Source organism: Takifugu rubripes, chromosome 20 (genome assembly GCF_901000725.2).
Source record: "Takifugu rubripes chromosome 20, fTakRub1.2, whole genome shotgun sequence".
NCBI lineage: Eukaryota > Metazoa > Chordata > Actinopteri > Tetraodontiformes > Tetraodontidae > Takifugu > Takifugu rubripes.
Window position 1 is genome coordinate 527914 of NC_042304.1, and position 24473 is coordinate 552386.

At 45.7% G+C, this 24473-nt stretch overlaps 1 protein-coding gene across 4 annotated transcripts in view; it reads left to right on the forward strand.

The window, feature by feature from the left end:
• Positions 1–24473, forward strand: part of nlgn1 (neuroligin 1) — a 156451-nt gene that overhangs the window by 12056 nt on the left and 119922 nt on the right. For 2 of the 4 annotated variants that reach the window (XM_029827576.1, XM_029827577.1), the window contains exon 2: positions 3481–4427. In XM_029827576.1, the coding sequence (XP_029683436.1) occupies positions 3896–4427 (532 nt within the window). In that variant the 5' untranslated portion in view covers positions 3481–3895. 4 annotated transcript variants of the gene reach the window in all.

Below are 24473 nucleotides of genomic sequence, written 5' to 3' on the forward strand. Positions count from 1 at the left end.
CACTGAGTCAGTGTGACAGGGTGTTTTCTTGTTAGGATGATATTAGACAGTAAAGAATTGTGGCCCCCACCCAAAAGTGGAGCTGCTGGAGATGTGGTTGCTGCTATGTGTAGCTACGCTTGGTTTGATGGTTAGCTGTGAAATATTGGTCAAGTATTATGTTTTATTATCAGCTCTGATGGCAGCACTTTATCTCCATAGAGCTGCTTGTCCAGTCAGCAGTGGGACCCACCAGCACCAGTGAGGGCAACTGGATCCATTCAGGGGCTGGAGCACAGTCTTGATGAGTGAAGCACAGCGTCTTCATCTGGTGGTATTATTACCATTGCAAGAAGAAAAAGAAAGAGGAAAAAATTAGAGTTTAAGATAATTGCATTAAATTATAATTCCATAGCTAGATCCTTTAGTATGGTTTGAAATGCTGAACACAGCTGTGTTATTGTTGTGTTATTACATGTATCCTTGGCAATGTGCACATTCTTGTTAGCATCCGTTCCCTTTTTGTATAACCCGTCTATGAATGAGCCCAATCCCTGTGGAGCATCATGTGTATCTTCATCCCAGTGTTCAAATCTGTGTAGTTACATGGTTTAATAAAACCCACTGAGAACTCACCACCCTGGGGTGTGATTGCATACTGTGTTGGTTGCTAAGGTGTCTGTGAGTTGACTGAAATTGTTTTTTTTTAAACCTCAACTTAGTTTAGTTTTTTATAGAAATGAAGAGAAAATGAATGACAGTCAGTGTTGGGTCATAAAAACAGCCTCCTGTGTGTAGCTAAAAAGGTGCTGCGCTGTTGCACACTGTGCACATGTGCAAATATAAAAGAAAATAGAGCTTAAAATCCTCATAACAGCTTTAAAAGTCACGGTTGATGACACTGTTGAAACACCACACAATCTTTTCCAAACCAAGAAATGAAAAACCATCCAAAAAAAGAAAAGTGAAGAAAATAGAGATCTGGTGGGTGCCCACACCCAGACCTTAAACCAGTACCCAACATGTGGGCCGAAATCACAAATGCTGTTTCTGTGGCATAGTTCAGTGTTCCTGGAACACCGCTGAATTTTCATCCAGGGATTGCTAGAGAGAAATCACTTGAGTTTGTGATGAGATCAGAGACGCTGCTATTACTGCTAACCCCCAAATATTCCCTTTCTATAAAATAATATATTTTACGTTTTTCCTTCATTTAGAAAACAACATGCAGTGTTCACAATGTATTTTAACATGTGAACTTAAAAGCTTTTTTAAACAGTCTGCTATTATTTTGAACTCAGCTGTTAGCTTTGTGATAGTTGTAATGTGAAACATGTGCATCAGGTGTGAACATCAAAGCGACTCAGGAGTTCTGCTTTGTTCTGATACAAGAGTGCACTTTCTCAGGCTAATCTGGGCACATCTTCCCCTCACAGGGCTGTGGAACACATTTTATAGATAACCGAACAAATATTGACCACCCTAGGGTGCAACAGCCTTGGGTTGCTGTTTGGTTTGAATTGTGAAAAACCAACAATCAACAGGCCTAATTATTTTTTAGTTAACACTAGGCCCTATTGTCTGTGTAGATTCATCTTCAAGAGAAGAAACCCAGTCCAGTTGACATAGAAAACCTCCTTGGACTAGGCCCTATTAAACGTGAAAATCGATCTTTAATGCAGACCAAAAGGACGTGAAACATTTAATGTTCTTGGCTCGACCACATGACCAACCACACGCTGCGAGATGCTTCCAGCAGCGCCGCCGACGTCCGACTTCTCTTCTTTACAGGAGTTCTCCTGGGCTGGGGTCTTCCACCCCTACATTCTCCTCTTTGCAGTAACGCGTCGATGTTTGCTTTGATCTTTGTTCTGTGCAGGTCCTGTTGAGACACTATGATATTCTGGACTAGTTTGCCCTTGTTTTACAGTATTTAGCATGCCATGCTAGCTTCTGCATGTGTGATAGCGCTGCTATAGTTAAACTGTGTGCTTGCACTTGACCCGCGAGTATTGGTGAATTTCTGCGAATGGGGACGTTCACATATTTAAAGAGAACTGAGCAACAGCTCGCGTCAGGCAAACGTTGCTGCCTGAAATAAGGACGATAGCAAGAAAACTCCTTCACCACCTGCCTGAGTTGACGGGGATGTCCCATAAATGATTAATGTCCCCCCAGTGTTGTGGAGACGCTACACTGTTGGATTCATGCTCTGAATGAAGAGCAACACATTTAACACACAAAATGATTCACTGTATCAAGGGTGAAGAACCTTTTTACTATCAAAGGCCATTACAATTTTTAGAACATCCTTGGAGAACTACATTAAATTACTGAACGTATATCACATTAACCTCTCTAATGTGAAGGCTGGAATTGCTTTGGCAGAGACTAGGATGTCAGATGGCAGTGGTGATAGTGCTATTAACGGTGGTTTTCTAGAGTTTAAACTGCTAAACAGTCCACGGTGGTCTATGCAGAACTTCTCTCCCCTGTACCTGCAGAGGGCTTCCATGCAGTCGATGGACTATACACAGGGAAGAGAGCGGAGAAATGTAGCACTGCAGTTTGCTACAAGTATGTGGAGACACAGGTGCAACAGATGAGGTTAATTAAGGTAAGGATCATAAACAGGAGAAGGCGGGAGGAGAAAAGAGACAGGGAGGACTGAGGCAGTGCGGGCAGGACAAGAGGAGATATCAGCAGTAATAATGTCTCCATGGTAACTCAGAATCAAAGTGTAAAATCACTGAATACTCTTCCAAGAGTTTACATAAATACTGATACTTTTATCTGTTTAATATGAGCTATCAGAGCTACTGCATAAAGAAGAATGGTGGGACACAGTGGGACATTTAAAAGGTGTGTGTGTGTGTGTGTGTGTGTGTGTGTGTGTGTGTGTGTGTGTGTGTGTGTGTGTGTGTGCTGAGTAACATAGGCTGTAATTAAGCCACACACACTCTGCCAGGACTACAACCAATGACACCTAGAATTGCGGTGTGACTCTGACCAGTTTAAATGGAACAAAGACAATAATCCACCCAGTCCAGTTTGCCAGTAGTTGTTCTGCTGTTATATCTGTTTCATTTCACAATTATTGGAGCGTTCGTAGCATCAGGGTGCAGCAGGGTGTGGCTCATGGTTCCTAGAAGGGGGGGTTTCATCTCTGCCAGAAGGTTGTGTGCTGGTATCTCTCTGCCATTGTTTAAGCTGCTGTTTAACGGTGAGCACTGCTGCCTAAGAAGGTCGTGGGTTCTATTCTCAGCAAAGGTGTGAAATCAAACATCATGGTTGCACCGTCCACACAGGTCAGGAGATCAGGTGACCTGTTCCACATCTGCTGATGTGTGAAGCTCATCAATGTCATTATGAGTTCAACTAACACATGATGAGGACAAGCAGGACCATGTCCTCAGAGCACCCTTGATGTGTTCTCTGTTCTGTTTGATGTCGATGTGGAACAATACAATGTGTGATCTTTATTTGGTTTCTGGGTTGCAGGAGAAAGACTTTGGCCGGGACGCTGTCCACTGTACCCTCACCGCTGCTGCAGCTCCTCCTGTAATGATGGACATCCTCAACATCTGCTCAGCTTCAGCTCTGTGACAGGTGCAGCCTGAAGACGGTAGCTGTTCCATTGTCCTGGCCATCACAGCGGAAGCTCGGAGGACTTGTTTGAGGGACCATCGTACGTTTGTTTGTTGCTATCAAAGTTCCTTTCATCAGCTGAAAGTGTTGGCTGCAACAGTGTAACTCAAGCTTTTCCCACACATTCCTAATAGAAGCATCAGAAAACACAAATCCCGGTCTGCTCTTTCAGTGATGTCAGTGTGGTTTTAATGACATAAGCGAAAGACAAACTGCCTTGTTAACGTAGAAAGGAAAAGGAGGAAGCTGATAACAAAGACCGGGGACTATGTTCCTGTGGAGGGACCAGTTAAGGACTGGCTGTCAACCATTCCAGACCATGAAGAATGGGAACCTGAAGACATGTTTAGGTGTGAGTGGCTCGTCAGGTGGGGGCTGGATGTCCACCATCACATGGCTGGTGCTGATGCTTCTGCAGGCATCGCTGGCAGCGACACTGGGGGACAAGTTTGATGAGAACGACCCAGTAGTCACCACAATCTACGGCAAGCTGCGTGGCATCAAAAAGGAGCTCAACAATGAGATCTTGGGCCCCGTTGTCCAGTTCCTGGGTGTCCCGTATGCCATGCCTCCCACAGGTGAGAGACGCTTTCAGCCTCCAGAGCCACCTGTATCATGGCCAGAGATCCGGAACGCCACACACTTCGCCCCAGTCTGTCCTCAGAGCATCGTAGATGGCCGCCTCCCAGATGTGATGCTGCCAGTGTGGTTCACCAATAGCATGGATGTGGTGTCCACCTTTGTCCAGGACCAGAGTGAGGACTGCCTCTATCTTAATATCTATGTCCCCACAGAGGATGGTGAGTTAGCCCCTGGGCCCTGGACAGGACATGTGTGGGGAGTTCGGGGTGGGGGTGGGTAATAACCATCGAAGCTCAATCCTGGGAGGTTTCTGTCTCTTTCTGTCTGTCAGTCACAAGAAGCATGATGTTGTGCATGTTATCTGTGCATGATGCTGCTTTCTGAGCGTGATGTGTTGGTAAAGGGATACATTTGTTGTGTGTGTGTGTCATCTGTTTCAGGTCAATCACGCCATTTCACCCCAGATTTGTTTTGTTCTCCTCTTACTTCCTTCCTGCTCATCACTATAGCTCACGTTCTCCCACATCCTGAGCTCATCATCGCCTATTGTGTTTCGTTGCAATGGCTACAGTTCATTAGCCCAGACAGTCATCAACATCTTCACTAATTGATTTGCTGACTGTCTGAATGACTGGCTGTCTGAATGCTGAACTGATTGAGCTGGGCCAATTCATTCTTTAAGTCTTTTTCTGTCTCTTTTCCTTCCGTTCTTCACAATCAACTGTGTGTGTGTATGTGCGCGCGTGCGCGTGTGTGTATGTGTGTGTGTGTGTGTTAAGGAGAGAGGTTGCCTGCCTGCTCCTGTGTGCGTGTGCACGTCCAGGAGCTCCATGTTATTCTTTAGTCTTTTATTCATTTTACAGTCAAAAGAATATCCAAGGAATGTGCCAGGAAACCGGGCAAGAAAATATGTAGACAAGGAGGTATGTATGATCTAAATGCAATCTCTGCCATGCCACAACCAGAAGCATCGATGAAGAGCTGTTGAGTTGAGCAGGAATGTGTGTGGAATTCTTTGCTTTCATGAATGTTGGAATTTAAAAAAATTAAACTCACTTAAGCAGCCGATGGTGCGTTAGCATGTGGATTATCTGTGACCACAATCATTGAACACTGTCACAGCATTTAAATGGCCCATCGCAGTTCACAACTGTATGGTACCTAGCTGAACATATGAGGAGCAGAAATACATGATGCATCACTGATCTCCTAAATGTGTATAATTCCAATTAAGTACCACTAAGTGACGCAACAATGTTTGGTCTAAAAACTCAACATTCAAACTTGAAAGGGTTAAAGATTTCTCAGGTGTTGATGATGCCGATGGCCTCGTGATACTGATCATGATCGCGTTGCATCACATCAGCTGTGAGCTCCCAGCAGTCAACACGTGGCTGATGGGATTTAGCTGTCGAACGTGGAGCCGAGTCAAAGGTGTGTTGTAGTGGTCGTGTAAATTGATGGCAGCACATTAGATTGGCTCTCTGTCTCCCTCCCTCCCTCTCTCTCTCTCACTTACACACGCACACACACACACACACACACACAGGGTGGTGTAGTTGTACACAGTGGTAAAATAGGATGAGCTCAGATTGGACCTTGACTGTTTAATCTCCATTAAAAGAAAATGGAGCTGTGTCCAGGTTGCCTTAGTCTACTGTATCAAACACTTTTTCATCAAGATAATGCTCCGACTGCACCTACTGCTTCCATCCACTCCCTCGCTGGCAGCACTCACACACACACACACATGCGCGTGTCTTTGTTTGACTTTTATATAAAGCCCTTGGATGCCATATGGTGGATGAGTTCAAATAAGATGTTCATTTATATCCAAAGATTAAAGTCAGTTATTGCTGTCGTCAGAATGTTGCAGAATCCAAAGCCTGTGTTCATTTTCATTTGAAGGAGCCAGTGAGTACACGAGTAGATGAGGTTACACATTTTTACAGGTTTGATCAATTCTTTTATACACATTTGTGAATCTTTTTCTCTTAAAGACATCAAGAGCATGCAGGCTAATACATAGAACAACAGCAATCTGGCTCTGCTGGACTTATTTCTGTGGACAGCTCCAGTTATGCAGTGGTTGTGACCGGATCCGAACGTGTTGTCAGTGGAGCATGGTAGTGTGAAGACAGACCGCAGCGAACCCGTCTAACACGAGATCTGTGAATTGATACATTCACTTCTTGGTCACTTGGTTTAATTGGAATCTGGAATAAAATCAGCCCACGTCATCAGATTCAGTGGGGAATGAGGGAACATATTCTGTGATGGAGAAACTGGTTACGAATTCATGCATGAGCCAAGAATCTTTAGTTACAGGGAAACACACATTTCTTCTGCAGGGTCATCAAGTCATCAGTTGCTTTGAAGGACCTGTGCAAAAACCAGTAATTTCATTTAAAAGGTTGAGTACCATATTTTCACGACTATAAGGCGCACCTAAAACACTTAGATTTTCTCAAAAATCGACGGTGCACCTTATAATTTGGAGCGCCTTGTGTGTGGACTGAGTTCCAAAATCTGCTGTGCGCCTTTGGTGGGTGCACTACGCTAAACCCTCCGCCAATCGATTAGCGGCACACCTACTCGTAAGGATCCCCTAAAATGGTGCCGGTCAAGCGACACACGCATGAATGAGGCTTACTTTAAACTGCAGGCCATCGAATATGCGGCTGAAAATGGCAATTGAGCAATCTTGGTGTTTTCACTTTATGAGGAGGCGGCATCTCTCCATACGCGCAAGGACAACTGTTGCGCAGCGGCTGCCCGCGGATTACCAGGAGAGGGTGGCCATCTTCCGCACCTACTGCCGCAACAGGATAACCGCGCCCAGCCACATCACCAACATGGATGAGATCCCTCTGACTTTTAACATCCCTTTGACCCACAAAGTGGAGAAAAGGGGACCGGCATGGTGGCGATACGCACAACGAGGCACTAGAAGTCGTCGTTCACCGTGGTTCTCGGCTGCCACGGAAACGGACAGAATGCTGGATGACGGAAGGCGAACACTCCTTCACAAAGACTATGAGGCAGCGGCGGGCAAGTTATGCCACCATATGCGGGTGGATTGTAGACGCATGGGCTATGATACCGTCTTCATGTATTGTAAGAGCTTTCACAAAATCAACGCTGAACCGGAACCGGTTGGTGAGTCCGGTTCAGATGATTAAGAAGAGGAATTCGGGATGCTGGACATTGAAATAGTGCAGCTGTTTAATTCAGATACAGAAGATGAAAACTGTGATGGTTTTGTGGTGGAAGAATGAATATTTTGTTCAATAAATGTGTCGAAACTCACTGTTTTACTTCCGTTGTCATTTTTTTACTGTATGTTTCAGCATGCGCCTAATAATACGGTGCACCTTATGTATGTTTTAAATACAGAAATAGCACCCATAACTGAGACTGCGCCTTTTAATACAATGCGCCTTATAGTCGTGAAAATACGGTAACGTGTCATCTTCTGTGACTTCATGAATTAATTAGGCCTTCAACTGATTGGAATTTTCTTCATTTGGCCTGGTGCCAGGGATTAAAATGACTTTGACTACAGAAGCGCTGGGTCATTTGATTCACGTATGTTTGTAGTAATAAGATGGAGAGGTCTTCATGCTATGCTAACACAAATAAGCATGTCAACTACTGAGGCTTGGATTAGCTTTGACCGTCATAGAGAGATGACCATTCAAACCAGGTCGGCCGTGCACAATAGATATCAACGATACTGCATCGCTGCCGTTAATTATTACCAGCAAGAGGATTTTTGTTTCCAGGTTGCTCTTTAATGAGCTTGTTGGCAGTGAGCATTCTGGAATGGAATCACCTTGGGATTTAGGATGTAGGGCAGGAAACCGGGAGTTGAACTGCCAACCTTGCAGTAAAGGGTGATGGTGTATTAACTAGAGAGCCAGATGTGGCACATCCAGGCCTGCTGCTCTGTCAGGCTGTGCTGCTTCCTAATCTGTGGTTAAAATTAGTGTTTGTGCTAGTCTGAGGAATCCGATCAGCTCATTAAGTCATCACATGCTGGGAAAATGACATCAGACGCTGCTGCTGGAATTCACATTTTAAAATGGAAGGAAGCAGACAATATTATTATTCGCAGGTTTGCAGTTGGTCAGAAAACTACTTGAGGATGAAGCTTGTGCCACAAGTACAGATCCAGGAGGAGTCCATTATTTACCAGGTTGGAAGATTATCTTCATGGTGACACCTAGCTGGCTCTATGCTCTTCTTCACAGCCATGCTGCAGCTCTGTGCTCCAGGCTACTCTGCCCATGGTGAACACGTTCATCCTTGTCTCTATCTCTGCTTCCAGCCCAAAGCCAACAGCTGGCTCATGTCCCACCATGATGGGCTCCTAACGTGATGCAGAAACACAAGAAAATTCAGTTCTATTCGCCTGTATTTAGACACCGTTTGTTACATTCAGAACTCTCTGCAGGCCCTTCCCAGAATCCCAGGGCCTGATTCCCTGGAAGCAGCAGTAACAGCAAAAACTCCCCTTTAACAGGAAGAAACCTGGAGCAGGACCAGGCGAGAAAGGGAGCGAGCACACACATCATACATGCAAGTGCATTAATTATCCACCAGATGTGTGAAGGAACGTTTATTTGACCCAAATGAATAATGAATAGATTGCATCTCAGTCTTAATGGTGCCTGAAAACCAGATACTCACATATGGGGACCCTCCACGTGGGTATTGGACGACAGTAAGAACATGTCATACGTGTAATATGGTGGGTCACAGAGCAATGCCAGGCACCAAGAAATAAATGTGATTTATTAAAACTAAGCCACTTCACTACAGCAAGGAGTCTTCATGCAAATCTGCTGAACACGTAAAGACGGGAAGGTCAGTGGTTTTTCACTTCTGCCATGTGTGAACTAATGAGAGTGCTGGTGCTGTGCCTCCCTCTGAAGGGCTTCTTTAAAAGATGCCCTGACTTTAGGAAGACTTAAGACGTGGCAAAGCAGTAAGAGGGTAATAGGGAGGTGAACCAGCACCTTGCTCTGCTGTTTGTGTCTTTGTCCGTACAAAAGAAAATCAGGAAGGAACACTGTGGTGATGCGTTGTGTTTATTTTATGGTGAATTTGGGATTTTGGCTTTCAAATTCCAAACTAGGACATTTAACTGCAAAGTAGGCCATTCCCCTGTGCACATGCAAACTGCCTCACTTCAACAACAGCTTCGGAAGCATTTCAACAAGTCGCACTATTTCAGAATGTCTGTGTGCCGTCTCTACTCCGGAGGGCTTCAGTATAGAAGCTCCACTGTAGATGAGAATATTGTCAAGATGCAGTCTCAGAGTGAGGACGTGTTTGCCACTTCTGCCAGGCATCTTTCTTTCCTCCTTGTCTTTCCTTCTATCTTCCTATATTGATGTTTCTTTCCACACAGGTTGGCCTTTTCCCTCTCGTCTCTCTTTGTCTTTCTATCTATACTGATGGCCTGCCATGTTGCATTTTCCCTCTGTCCCTTTTCATTGTCCTTCCCTCCCTCATTGCTCTGGCTGTGTCCCAGTTTTGGAGTCATTAAATGCAGCTCTGGTGGGAGGTAGTGGCCAGACAGACTTACAGCCACAGAGGAGGAAATAGAGGCCCATTTTCTTATTTTAGTTTCAGCTCCATAAACACTTCCTACAGCTCTCTTTTATACTATTCAGTGGTCTAAAATTTAATCATAAAAAACAGTATGATAATCAAATCACTGTTTAAAGGGAATGTGGTTCACAGGTGCAGTAGCCACACCCACGGGGTCGCTCGGAGCCCCGGCGGAGCAGATAAACCAGCTCTTCCTTAATTACTTCACTCCTTTAGTCTCCCCCTTTTTAGACTGCACATCAGTCATTGTCAATGTAGAAGATGCCCAAGAGCATTGAATGGCCTTCAGGTAGAGTTGGATATGGTGCATATGGAGACACCATCAAGACTTGAATGGAGTTATTATTTCATATAAAATTGAAGTATGATGGAACAATAAAATCAATCAATTGCACAACATTACTTAAAGTAGAACATTATCCGCTCCCTCTTCTAAATGGACCACATGTTCCCCTGCAGTAGCAGGTGATTCTGTTCAGAGGAAGATCCTCTGCAGCTCTCCTTATTGGCACCATCAGATTTAATCCAAACTGGTTCAGGCAACAGCAGAACCAATGACGATGAGGATACACTGACATTCAGGAGGAATAAATATACGGGGTCAGGCCGGGCGGACACACACCTAAACACTCCACATATTCAGAAGGAACCTTTTGCTGTGGCTCTCTGTCTTGCTCCTCTTCAGGGAAGCCTTCTAACGACTGAACAGCTGAAATCATGAAAATTCCCAGTGATGTGTGTGTGACATGCAGTTGTCATCCTGGCATTCCCCAGTGTGACAGCAGGCAGCAGCTGGATTAGCAGCCTCTTCTTCAGTCACTCAAAATCTTCTTTTCACACAATCGCTCATTCTAATTGGTTCTTTCTGCCTGTTGAACGTCGATAGTCCAGCTGTTGCAGCAAAAGAGGGAAATGGAGAGAAGAGCTGGTGGAGACACACGGCTGTGTTTCAGCAGCAACCAACAGAGGTTTCAGCATGTTTGGTTGAGCTCTGAAAAGACACATTTTGCATCTTGTAGCTTCAAACGGTGACAAACCTAGTTTGATGTTATTTCTGGAGTCGCTTCATCACATGCCTCCTGGGAGCATCCATAGTGACAAAGAGACATAAAGTCATGGTTTGGACTGACTGACTTACCCGTTTCATGGAATAAAACATAATCACTAATTGTATCGTGTGCAACACAGTCCCAAGCATTTTACACTCTTTCCTTTTCTACATTGTGTTGGGGCCTTCTGTAAATAAAAGAAAAGCAGAATAAGCTTTTTCCCTCCTTTCATGTTTTAGGTAGTGTGAACTTTCAGTTGAGAAACAAATTGAAATCCTTTGAAAATAAAATAAAGAAGGAATGTCGAAATCACCTGGTTGAATCTTGACGATCTGGCAAGATCTCATTCATTCTGGGGTGGCGTGACAAGGCCAGCCTCCTCCCCAGCTCTCCGCTGAAGTTCCCCAAGGATTGCTGGTGGGGCAGCTGCTCTTTGCCATAAACACAACCTTGCTAGGGCAACTTATCCTCTTGTTTGTCACATCACTGCTATGCAGGTGACACCCAGCCGTACCTGTTGTTCCCTCTGGATGAGCCCCCAGTCCTAGACAAGATCTTAGCTCTCTCTCTAACACATCTGCATGAATGCAGGACCTCCAACTCCACCTTAACCATGATAAAACAGAGCTCCTGGTTCTCCTAGCCAACTATTCCATTTATCACAATACTGACCTCAACATTGCCACCTGATTTCTGGCTCCTACCAAGGCTGTTAAAAATCTTGGGAGTCCTGATTGGTGATCAACTGACTTTTTCCTGATCATGTTGTCTCTCGATCAGGCCGCCTTGCCTTATTCAACAGCAGAAGAATCAGGCTGTTCCTGACCCAGCATGCCCCCAGCTGCTGGTACAAGCCATGGTGATCTCCTGCATTGACTTCTGCAAAATCCTTGACAGGGGTGGGCCCAGGTGTGTGGTGAAGCTGCTTCAGATGGTCCAGAATGCTATGGTGCACCTGGTCTTCACCAGGTGAAGTGGGTCCACACCACCCTACTGTTGCCAGAGATCCACCACATTAAGGTCAAGTCACTTGAGCTAACCTACAGAGCACCAGGGATCTGCGCCTTCTTACTTGAACAGTCTTGTTGCAGCTCTTCTACCCCTCAACTAATTTAGAAGTGAAGAAGCCTCTTGGGTAAGAGATGAAACTTCTTTGAGAGACCAACAAAAGTACAGTTGAATTCTCTCAAGCCAACACTTCTTTTTCTTCTCCTCCTCTGTCATGTTTGTATCCCTCTTCACTCCCTCTCCACAGCTCTGCTCAGGTAGTTGGTAGTAGTGCTCATACTATAGTTTAGGACTGGTAGCTAGTATTTTGTTCACATTGGTGTCAACTGTTAAAATGTAATGATCTTGTTTTTCCCAACTTTAATGTGACTTTTTAGTTGAAAATCAAAATGACTTGAACTCCTCCACTTGAGGCAGGACCTCTCCACCAATCTGGAGTGGACAAGCCACCATTTTGCCTTTGGGAACCACAGCCTCAGACGTGGAGGTGCTGATTCTCCTCCCAGCCGCTCCTCACTTGGCTGCAAACCACCCCAGTACATGCTGGAGGTCCTGGTGTGATCAGGACAGTATCATCTGCAAAAAGCAGAGATGAAATCATGTGGTTCCCAAACTGGAGTCTACACCTAGAAAATCTGTCCATAAAGATTACCATAAAGATTATTATCCACCAGAAACAGTTCTAAATCAACAACGGAAATCTTAAAAAAAAAAAAAAAATCAGATAAAAATTGAAAGTCTAAAATAAGTTGGTGGCATAAATTTTATAGTGTCTATTATAATCATATTGGTCTCAAGGTGCTTTACAGAAACCCAGAGCCTGATCCAGATGCAGGGCAGACACCCTCACACACTATGCTTTAGAGCATTGTGTCTCTGCTAATGCTAACAGCCATGCTAACAGACTCCTACCAAAGACTGTGCTGTAACCAAACCAGAAGGGCTTTAAAAGCAGAATTAGATTATTGCTCTGCACATCTATTTATCTATAACTTAGAGTTTGTTTCAATCATATCTAAATTCATATTGAAACCTAACAGATTTTAATGTTGTGCCTTTTTAATTGAATTGGCCACATTAAAGGTGGGAAAGGTTCCTAAAATTTCTCCTGGTCCAAATCCGTTTGCATCACAAAAATGGTTTTAAAACGTGTGTTTAGACTTTAGACTTGGATACTCACTGTATATAAACCGAATTTATGCTCTAAAAAGGTAAGATTTATTCATAGACACAAATAATTATTTTTTCCAAACTTAAACACAGTCGATGGGCAACAAAATTAGCTTTTGCGGCTTCATGGATGCAAAATTCTACTTCTGTACTTGACAGAGATTGTGGAAAGGCATTTATGACATGGATCATAATGATAATAAAACATTATTCATACAAATACTTTGTTATCACATACACACACACACACACTCACAAACACACACACACACTTTTGAAGGTGAGAACATTGATAGCTTTTTGTGCATATTCAAAATACTTATAAAATATTCAAAAAATTACAATAAATGAATAAAATAACTTATTTTCCTCCTTCCTGAATATTAAATGAAAGTCATTTGAAGCTTTGGCCAACACCAGCTTTGTACTTCAGGACCGTACAGCAGCATGAATGCAACACTAATGAACTTTCCCTTCACATCTCAGGTGATGAGTTTTCTCTCTATTTATTTTTGGATCCCTTCTCTACTATCTCTTCTTTGCCACATTTTAGATGCCCAATATTCCAACTGTGAACATAAATGCTGTGGGGAAAAGCCAACAGCTTTCCTCATTCTACCCTTTATCATTATTAATGGGGTGCCCTTACAAACAACCATATAAGCATGTAATGCACAAAGCCATTTACTGCAACGATGATGAAGATGCAGCTGTAAAGTCACTGTGCGCTGTAGCATTTGTGTGCACGCAAACATCAGAGGCAGGAGAAGGAGAGTGTGATTTACCCTCAGCTTGTTTCTTGTGCAGCTTGTAGCTGTTGGTTTTATTATGGCTGCAGAGTCCGTCTGAGTCAGCAACATTCTGAGAAAATGTGCACTTTGAATGTAATAAGACATTGGAGAAATTAGAATCAAAATAAATAACAACACACACACACACACACACAAACAACTTGCTTAATGTGTTGTACTCTGGAAACTGCACCTTCTGAATAGCCCTAATTAGCTTTTTGATACCCTGACCTGAGACATGCAGAAGTGTTCCCTCCTCAGCTAAAGCAACACAGCGGTTAAAGCATGATAGAGCAGCTGGATGTGGAACTCCTCCATTTGTTCAGGTGCTTGATGGAGCGATTGGGGTTTAAATCAACTCTCATCTGGTTCAGGGAGGATTTGTTGTAGTGCCGGTGAAGCTGAGTAAGTTCATCCTGACCTTTTCATTGCCTACAACTATAGGATCCATCAGAAAGGATTGACCTAATTCACTGTATGATAAATTCAGGTTTACTTTTAAAAAGAAAACTCCCCATTGAAAAGGAAGAAACCTTGTCCACGACCAGGTACATGTGTTTCCTTCAGTGGGTGGCTGAAACATCAGTTCTTTGGCTGTATTATAGAGATGCTATCTAGTTTAATACAGCAGTTCCACTGATCACGGTCCATTAAAAGTAGCTTTTCTTTGATGAGTACTGTTTGTGAAGTCCAGAATTCAGAGCTGAATCGATCCCCAGCCAATGCTAATGAGTGTTTAATGATCAGAAATCATCCAGGATCTAATCGGAAGAGTTCTGTGCTCCTCTCTGTTATGTTTTCTACTGTATGATGGGTCAAAAATGAAGGCACTGGTTCAGTCCAAACTGATAAGGCTATTGTGTCCTCAGAAGCCGCGAGCATCTCATTCATTCAGCTGTCAATAGCAAATGCTCATGCTGTTCAGCAAATGCAGCCTGAAGAGAAGTGCCGTTTGGAGCAGCACCATGTTTTCACATCCATGTTGGCTAAAACAAGGTTCATCCACATTATGAGTTGTGCAAATGGGAAGTGCAAATGGGAAGTTATCAGAAGGACCAAGTCCACTCCCTGAGGGTGGAGCTATACTCCAATCAGTAGGTACCATGCTCATGAAGGGCCCACAGGAGAAGGAGAAGGGGAGAGAGGAATAGATGCATACATCATACATACAAATAAATTAGTCCTGGTTTGTTATCCTGAAGATATACATTTAACAGTGTCAGAGGTCACTGCACAACTAGGGAGTCATCAATATCTGTACATAGAAACATAGAGGAGAGGAGGGGAGAGGAGAGGCAGCGATGACCCAGCAGGGTTACAGCAGCCTGGTGATCAGGTGATCATGTTTGTGGACCCTGGCAGCTTCGGCCTCTAGCAAGAGAACTAAGATATTAACCTAATAATTAGACAACCCTCTATATATGATAATTATGTTTTGGATAATAACTGGAATGACAGAATTACTGACTATCAGCTTTCTCAAAGAGGAAGGTTTGAAGTCTAATATGATAGCAGAGATGGAGTCAACCTCCCATACCTAGTCAGGGAGTTGGTTCCACTTGCATTACTCTCGAAAAACAACTTTTATTCACAGTTATTCATAATTAGTATTTTTATTTAAAAAGAAAAAAGAGAAGCATTAAGAGTTGTTCTGGCTATTTAATGTCAACTCCATCTGTATACTTAAACCAACCAACCATTTTATCATCTCCTGGCTTTGGGCTGTTAAAGGAAAGTTTATTGCTACATTGAGAAGCCAAGAGCCATAATTTGCTGTTGCTCTCGTACATTAATCATCTGAAGCCCTGCAATTATACACAGAACAAAGCTTCTGTGCAGCCACAGAAACAGGGAGTTTTATGTGGCTGCACATGTCATCCTACTTGTGTGTGAAGGGCAGCTCTCAGTCAGTCAGTCAGTCAGTCAGTCAGTCAGTCAGTCAGTCAGTCAGTCAGTCAGTCAGTCAGTCAGTCAGTCAGTCAGTCAGTCAGTCTGTCTGTCTGTCTGTCTGTCTGTCTGCCTGCCTGCCTGCCTGCCTGCTACTGGCTCACATCCAGCAGTAAAACACTGCACCATTCATAAAACCTCAGCATGGTCCTTTCACATTTCCTGTCATTTATTCTGACATGGGAACTGACTCAGTAAGTGTTTACCACCCAGAAGATGTAAATACTATTGCAGTTATATTATCTTGCCATAAGCCTTTTATCCCTGCTTGGTCTCAAATTACTAGCTTCTTCAAAAAGATGTTCATCTTCAGAAACAAGATCCGATGACCAGCTAAACTGGATCATTTAGGAAAACTAGAGCTGAAGCTTTTATCACGTTATTATCGTAAGAAAGCTGCACAAAGATCCAGCAGCTTCCTCAAGAAAGCATCTAGAACACTCATCTGTGAGTGGTTCTCAGAGCCCCCCAGGCAGAAGGATTGAACCATGATTGACTGTTCTCCTGTCGGCATGCTCCCCTTTCCTCCCAGGCCCATTCCCCCCCAGGAATGAGTGTGTGAGAGAGTAATGTGTTGGACACACATTACTCTCTCACACGTCTACCCACATCCTGAGCTTTAGAACAGCAGCAACCATGTGACCATTCCTGACGGCCAGTGGGAGAAAGTGGGACTTAATCTGGGACTAAGATTTGAATATCCCAACATCCATGTAGGGCCCACTGGCTCGCTTTATGGCACTGGTATCCACTCAGTCAGGGCTCATTTCAGAAGACTGCAACCCCTTTGTGCTCTGATCCAAATGGTCGGAGACTAGTGAAGTACCGGTCCTGAGATATCCCCAGGCCCTCCCCACGGCCAAGCTTCTGCAGCAGTCTGTGTGAAAGGCCTAGTGACATGACTGCCCCCACCCATGAGAACAAAGAGAACTGCTTGTCCATGAGCACCTGCATCCCCCCCCCCCCGCCCTTCCCCTGCAGACACCCCCCACCCCCAGTTGTTTGGCAGTCAAAATAAAATGCTGATACCAACCAGCTGATTCTTGTGGTCCACAGTATCTCTGGGGGTTCGATGATTGACCTGACTGATTAGGGCAATGGTCAGGCAGCTCACAGAGAGCAGTCTGTGCATTGCTTTGTGAGTGACTGTTGGAATGCCTCGTATTTCAGCGGCGTTGCATCACTGCACAACAGTTGCCGATTTATAATCATAAAACACAGATTGAGAGATGAATATGACGAAAAGCCATCCCTGCTCCCCCCTTTATAATCAGCAGTTAATCAAATTCCACAAAGATAACACACATTGTGGAATCACCCATGGCTGCGGTTAGCATTTTGTGCACATCACATCAGCCTGCTTTATGTATTTACATCATCTGCTGTTTTTTCTTCACTCAGCAACAAAACCTACATCAGCATAAAGATCACAGAGTTTTATAAATAAAGCTGTTTATTGATCCCCGGAGGAACCCCACACAGACGCAGAGAGGGTATGCTGAGAATAGAACCCACGACCTTCTTAGACAGCAGTGCTCACCGTTAAACAGCAGCTTAAACAATGGCAGAGAGATACCAGCACACAACCTTCTGGCAGACATGAAACCCCCCCTGCTAGGAACCGTGAGCCACACCCTGCTGCACCCTGATGCTACGAACGCTCCAATAATTGTGAAATGAAACAGATATAACAGCAGAACAACTGCTGGCAAACTGGGTGGATTATTGTCTTTGTTCCATTTAAACTGGTCAGAGTCACACCGTAATTCTAGGTGTCATTGGTTGTAGTCCTGGCAGAGTGTGTGTGGCTTCATTACAGCCTATGTTACTCAGCACACACACACACACACACACACACACACACACACACACACACACACACATGCGCTGTGTTTCTAATTTTGAGCCATGGAATGGGATGTTCTCATTTGGATGAAGGTCGCACCTTCTGTAGGTGCTGGAGACCAGCATTGGCGTTAGAGTTGGTCTTCACTGAGAGTTCAGAATCATGGACAACAGTCAGTAAATCCAGACTTCTTTTTCATCAAAGTCTACTGGACACTTTCAGCGTAGGTTCCAGTGCTTTTTCACTGAGGATCTTGGTTGGGCTTTGTAGTGATTCACACGTACACCGAGTCGTGTGATGCCGCACATGAACACTTGTTTATATCTCACTTAAATAGAACGTGTTCTCCTGGAGCTTCAGCACCATCAGGTGACTGATGAGCAACACATACGTTAATGTTGCCAACACTTGATGAGATGAATGTTTTGGCAGTTTGACTGTTTGACAGTGAGGGACAGTAATGGACAGTAATATCCCCACCGTTCAGTTCCCCTGATCTCCTGAAGACATTCCTGGATGAGCTGAGGGTGATTGGCAGGGATTAGAAACATGCTGAAAACCAGCAGAACCAGCGCCTGAACATCAGTCCTGACATGGAGACGAGGTGTTGTTTATCTCAGACAATTGACACAGACCTAAAACCATACATCATGTGAACACACAGGAATGCGGACGACCACCACATCCACCAATCAGCCCTTCAGTTCTCCATGTTACTCTCCGATAACATATGTAGCTCTGCGTCTCTATCTGTCAGCACAAATTCATCAGAAAGATGACATCATCAAGTGCCCTGTTTTGGCTGGTGTGGCACTGGCTTCAGTGTTCAAATTCAAACCAAAAGGGGAGGAGGGTTGGACCTGAGGAGGAGGAGAAGGTGGAGAGAGGAGAGAACAGGCTGTGGTGGATTTACTGATCATTAAACACATGAGTCATCAACAAATTGGCCTTAAATCCTTCTGTCTGTGTGTGTGTGTGTGTGTGTGTGTGTGTGTGCATGCGTGTGTGTGTTGATGATGGAAACTCCTCACTCTTTTACTTTAAATGGACAGAAGATACAATTATGCCTGATCCACATCTGGGCCACACCCACACACGGACAGCATCTGTACGACAAACCTGGGCCACACCCACATATCTAGACCACACTCACACACATGGACAGCATCTGTACCACACACCTGGGCCACACCTACATCTGGACCAGACCCAGATACCTGTGCAGGGATCCCATATGTGTCCAGATTTCTGTCCCACTTGTATGATAAAGTAAATCAGCCACCTGAGAATCTACCTGATGTTCCTGCTTTGTCCACCTCTCACCTCTCATCTTCTACACCAAAATATGTGATGAGACACTACTTCCAAACAGAACTTCATTATCCATTCATGCCTAATATAACCTCTGTGTTTGCAAGGAGTATTTCTCTGTCTATCACTGTGTGTATGTTCATGTGTGTGTGTGTGTCAGCACATTGGCAGCCTGAGAGACCTCGGCAGCTTTAGAAACCAAGAGGCTGTCAATAACTCATCACTTCTTTTATTAAGCCTATTGGCAGCAGGTGAGAAAGGTGTGTGTGTGTTTGTGTTCCTAATTCTTTTTCTGGGCTGTATTTTTGGTTCAAATTCCAATAATTGACAATAGCCATCATGCTAATGTACCCGAGGGGTCAACAGCAGCAGTACAGCAGCTTAGTTTTATTATATGAACATTGTTGTTTTGTGTTAATGGAGGCAGAGGAAGGCCACAGATGGACAGATGTCAACATAAAGAAGGGTAGCAGCACAGAGTGAATGGTAAAGAAGACAGCACATATTTCTGAAAGCTCCATCTTTATTTGTGAGCCACACATGCTAACATCACATGTGTATATGCTGCACACTTAGTGCGGGCCTGGAGGATAGAGCATAGCTGAGCTGGATCATTTATGTAAAGCGTTAAATAATCCTGATATTTTCACAGTGCACAAATGCCCACAGACATAAAAGAATAATAAATAAATAAGAAGATTTGCATCGCCCCAGGGGCGTGGTGCTCCTGGGGCGATGCATATCAATAGCAGAAGATTGCTTTTAAGGTTGCTAACAATAGCAGCTCCTGCTGCCCAACTCAGACGAGTCACGAGCCTGAGTGCAGCTCTGCCGGAGTAACCGGTGCTTTCTGGCTCTTTGTCCTAAAGAGAAGCTTTAAATCTTTGCTGGTCACTCTCTGACCTGCTGTGAGAGCAGAGCCGACCCATTCTGGGCAGAGAGAGGGCAGCCGGGACGCCCCTGCCAGTGCAAGTTGGACCCATCATGGTGGAGCATTGGTTGTGCGCTCTCTGTTGCCACCTCACCTGGACTTGAGAGGAACAGTTGATTCGTACTCACCCCATTTTTTTCTGTCTCAGCATGTTAGTTGAGCTTCTTTCATGAACATTTTACATTTCAGCTGTATGGATAAAGTGTGATTGAGGCGGTGGAACCAACAGCGCCATCTCCTGCCAACAGGGGGTGCTTCAGCACACATTCAGCCCCATTGCTTGAAATGGAATTCTAACGCTGACAATTTACCCACCTGCCTTTTATCTCTGTTGGTGTGCTCTCATTTCTTTGCAGTCATCCTTCTTTTCCTCCATTATCCTCCCAGATTAGGTGCATCCAACAGCCACAAGAATATATTTTATAGAGAAGGAGCTGGAGGAGGCAAGCAGAAATGCAATCCTTTGGACTCTTCCTGCATCTTTTACATTGTAAATCACCGATATACATACTTTTTCACAACTTTGGAGACACGTACATCTGAAGTCTCATAGGCTTGAACCGAAATGATGAAATCACATATTATCTTATCTAGGCTACGCTCATATGTGGGGTTGTATGCTTGTAGGACCTCTATGTGGAGACACTTCTGAGTGATGGTGGTAGTTTTTCCTCAGTGATTCTGAAGTTCAAACTCCCCTATTGATCCTGATACTGGCTGTCACACACAAACCTATGAATCAATCATGGGCCCATCCCTCAGATGCTGCAGGCACCTTCGTGTATCTGAACACTGACAAGTGCAGAGCAGGACCCTGACCCACTGCCCACAGCAAAGCAGGGTTTGGGCACCACCTCCGTATGAAATTAATCTTTGAAGATGCTGTAGAGGGTAAACCAGAGTCTCCAAAAGGAAACAAAGCTGCACCTGCTTTAAGTTTTGGTTTGATTGAAAACAATCGCAGGTCCAAGCAGGAAGGTGTTCGGCATCCTGTATCCATCCATCCAGTTGTTGGCTGGTAATTTCCACTTTGCCTTTTCATTTTACTGGCCTCTGTCACAGCTGCGGGCAATCATGCCCGTGAGTCACTTCGCCCCGCACACCTGTTGTGCATCTGGACACTAATGAGCCCCTTTCTTAATCCCTGGAGGCACACCTGCTCCCTGCCTGATCGTTATTCGTGTTCCGATGACTTTCCAGCGTATTCCTGTTTGCCTGCCTGCCCGGTTCCGACCTTGCCTGTTCCTGACCATTCTGTTTTGCCTGCTCCCTGGTAAACCCTGTCTGCCTTCTGCCCGATCTCGACCTTGCCTGTCCCCGACTATTCTATTCTGCTCACTCCCCGGTGAATCCTGTCTGTTGTCTGTTTCTGACAATAAGGCGGTGTTCAGCCAAACTCCTGTGTCGCATTTGGGTTCTCATCTGGTTCGTGATAGTACGATCTGGCCAGTAATGAACCCAGCGCACAACCTGTCCCCGCTGGACCGACTGGAACGGATTGAGGAAATCATTCAGCTGCATGAGGAGGAGGTGGCGGCCGCCGCCGCGGAGATGAGACGTGCCGCGGAGGCGAACGAGCAGGCGCTCGCGGAGCTTTCCGGTCTGCTCAGCTGACTGTCAGTGCGCCTGGAACCGGCGGTGCCTTCTGCTTCTTCCGTACCTTCGTCAGCTCCTGTAATTCTGCAGCAGTACCCCGAGTGCTACGAGGGTAATCCGGAGTCCTGCGATGCCTTCGTGGTGAATTGCTCCCTGCTGTTTTCCCTGCAGCCCCGCACATTCGCTACTGAGGCAGCCAAGGTAGCGTACGCCATTACACATCTCACCGGACGGGCATGGCTCTGGGGAACGGCCGCGTGGGATCGTCAATCGTAGGCCTGCTCCACTTTCTTCGGCTTTGCTACCGAGCTCCGCAAGGTGTTCTGGCAGGGGAACTCCTGGTCCTCTGCAGGACGTCGACTGCTGGCGCTCCGTCAGGGAGAGGTCTGTGTCGGATTACTCTATTGACTTCTGCATCCTGGCCAGTGGAGCCCTGCCGCATTAGTGGACACTTTCCTGCACGGATAAGCAGCCCACATTAAGGACGCAATGGTGGCCTACGACGTCCCTAGCTCGCTGGATGGAGCCATTGACTTGGCAACCCGGGTGGACCTGAGGGTTCAGGCTCGTCGGTGGGGGAGAGAGAGCTCCACGGCGACACATTGCGGAGGCAGGCAAGCTCTCGACGGGAGTACCTCCTCAGCCTGCATCATCCTCCAGGGAGGAGGAACCCATGCAGCTTGGCCGCACGTCGCTCACAGGGGAGGAGCGCAGGCGGCGGCGTCAGTTCAACCTGTGCCTCTACTGCGGTGGATTAGGACATTTCGTGGCGACCTGTCCAGTAAAAGCCCAGACTCACCAATAACTGGGGGAATACTGGTGAGTCCTATTTCTGCTTCCCCTTGACAACCCCGTATTTCACTCCAGGCTCGCTTCTTACTTCCCGGGGGACCACAGGACCTAGCTGCCCTCGTTGATTCTGGTGCTGATGCCTGCTTGATCGGCCGAGAGGTGGTTCGGCAGCTGGGCCTTGGACACGAGCCACTGGCATCCGTCATCCCTGCCTCTTCGGGGTGATTCCAGGAAGATGGCCCCGCAGTTCGTGGGACCATTCCCCATCGTCCGAGTCATCAGTCCAGCGGCAGTCAGACTCCAGCTTCCCCGGTTAATGCGCGTGCACCCCACCTTCCACGTTTCTAGGATTAAGCCTGCCCACGAGAGCCCCTTGGTTCCGGATCGCCCGGCCCCACCTCCCCCACTGCTAGTGGATGGGGGCCAGGCATACACAGTCAGTCGGCTCCAGACCCCGCGGCAGGGGTCTCCAATACCTGGTTGATTGGGAGGGTTATGGACCTGAGGAGAGGTCCTGGGTACCGGCACGTCACATCCTGGACAAGGAGCTAATTCAGGACTTCCACACCAGACACCCGGATCAGCCTTCACGACCCAGGAGAGTAGGTCGTGCCAGACCTCGGAGGCCCGAACCAGAAGTGGAGGCGGAGAACGAGGACCGTGGGTTGGAGTCCTCAGGGTCACAGGAGTTCTGACACCCCCCCTTCCTCAGGAGGGTGCCTCTGGACTTTGCTTGGGGATGTCGGGATGTCCCTTGAGGAAGGGGGGGGCTCTGTCACAGCTGCGGGCAATCATGCCCGTGAGTCACTTCGCCCCGCACACCTGTTGTGCATCTGGACACTAATGAGCCCCTTTCTTAATCGCCAGAGGCACACCTGCTCCCTGCCTGATCGGTTCTCATCTGGTTCATGACAGGCCTCGCTTAATCAGGTTCAGCAGAAAGGACCGCGACAATCTAGAGGCGTGTTTCCTTTTTCCTTCAAGCTGTTTTTGTACTCGCCTCTCTGCAGTGGCGCTATAGACCAGATCAGCTTGTATGAATGTGGGGGATGCATGAATAAAATGTGGTTATTGTTGGCAGGACTGATACTGGCCCAGTCAGACCAAAACTTCTGAGGTAAAAAGTGCTGATCCATACAGCCACTTCTAAAACCACAGGCCTCCCCTCCTCACAGCAGTTTCCCGGGAATCTCCATGATACCCGTCTGGTCAGAAGTGGCAGCCTATCTGCTGCAGATACACTTTCCCCCCAATCCATTGGTTCCAGCCTTCATCTCCAACTCCAGCCTGGGCCTCTTCTTCATCAGGGAGATCGCTATGTTTTTAAATACACATCATCTTAGTGCACAAGCTCATTCAGGGGCACTTTTGTTGGCTGGTTTGTTGGGTTTTAGCCTCCTAGTTCTGATTGGGCTCTATAGGAAAGTCAGATAGTATGTATGTGTGTGTGTCCTGCTGCCAAGGTAACAGCTGTGGATTTTTTTTAAAGTAATTGGCTGAATATCATTGATTCCTTGGAAGTGTGCAATATTACAAACCACTGAGTGTGTTTTTCATCTGAGTAACTGCAATAAAATAAATAAACTGTGTTGCTGAAATGAAAAGGAAGCAGAGATGTGTTTGGTATCCAGGAAGGCGGAATTTTTAGCTCATTAACGCGACGAATAGGTCAGACAATTCAAACTGCACAGCCTATTTTAGTGAAATCATTTCCATCCAGAAAGATCAAGACTGGTATTTGAACCATTCATCAGTTGGTAGTTGGTATTTAGCCAATTTATTCCGAAGAGCATGAACTTTTTTATCAGCATATAATGTGATAATCAACACAGAGATGAATATTAAAACACAGACTTGTTTAAGACGTCATTCATGCACAATTGCCAAGCATTTATAACAGCAATAATATAAGACAGGACCACCAACACAGGGTGAGATTAGTGAGTACTGAATGGGTTCACGGGCCGTGGAGACCAGCCCCATGTTGGGGGAGCACAGGTTTTAGGATGGAGTGTGTTGGTGGGGGAGGGCTGATTGGTACTGGGGGGGCTGGAGAGTGGAGGGATTTATAGGAGATGCTTGATTGTATATCACTTTGATATCACATAACTTTAGAATGGGATGTGAAATCCCGAAACGTTAGACCATCACCAAAAGACCTCATCTCTATGGTGGAAAGGCCACAAGCCCCTCCAACAGCTGCC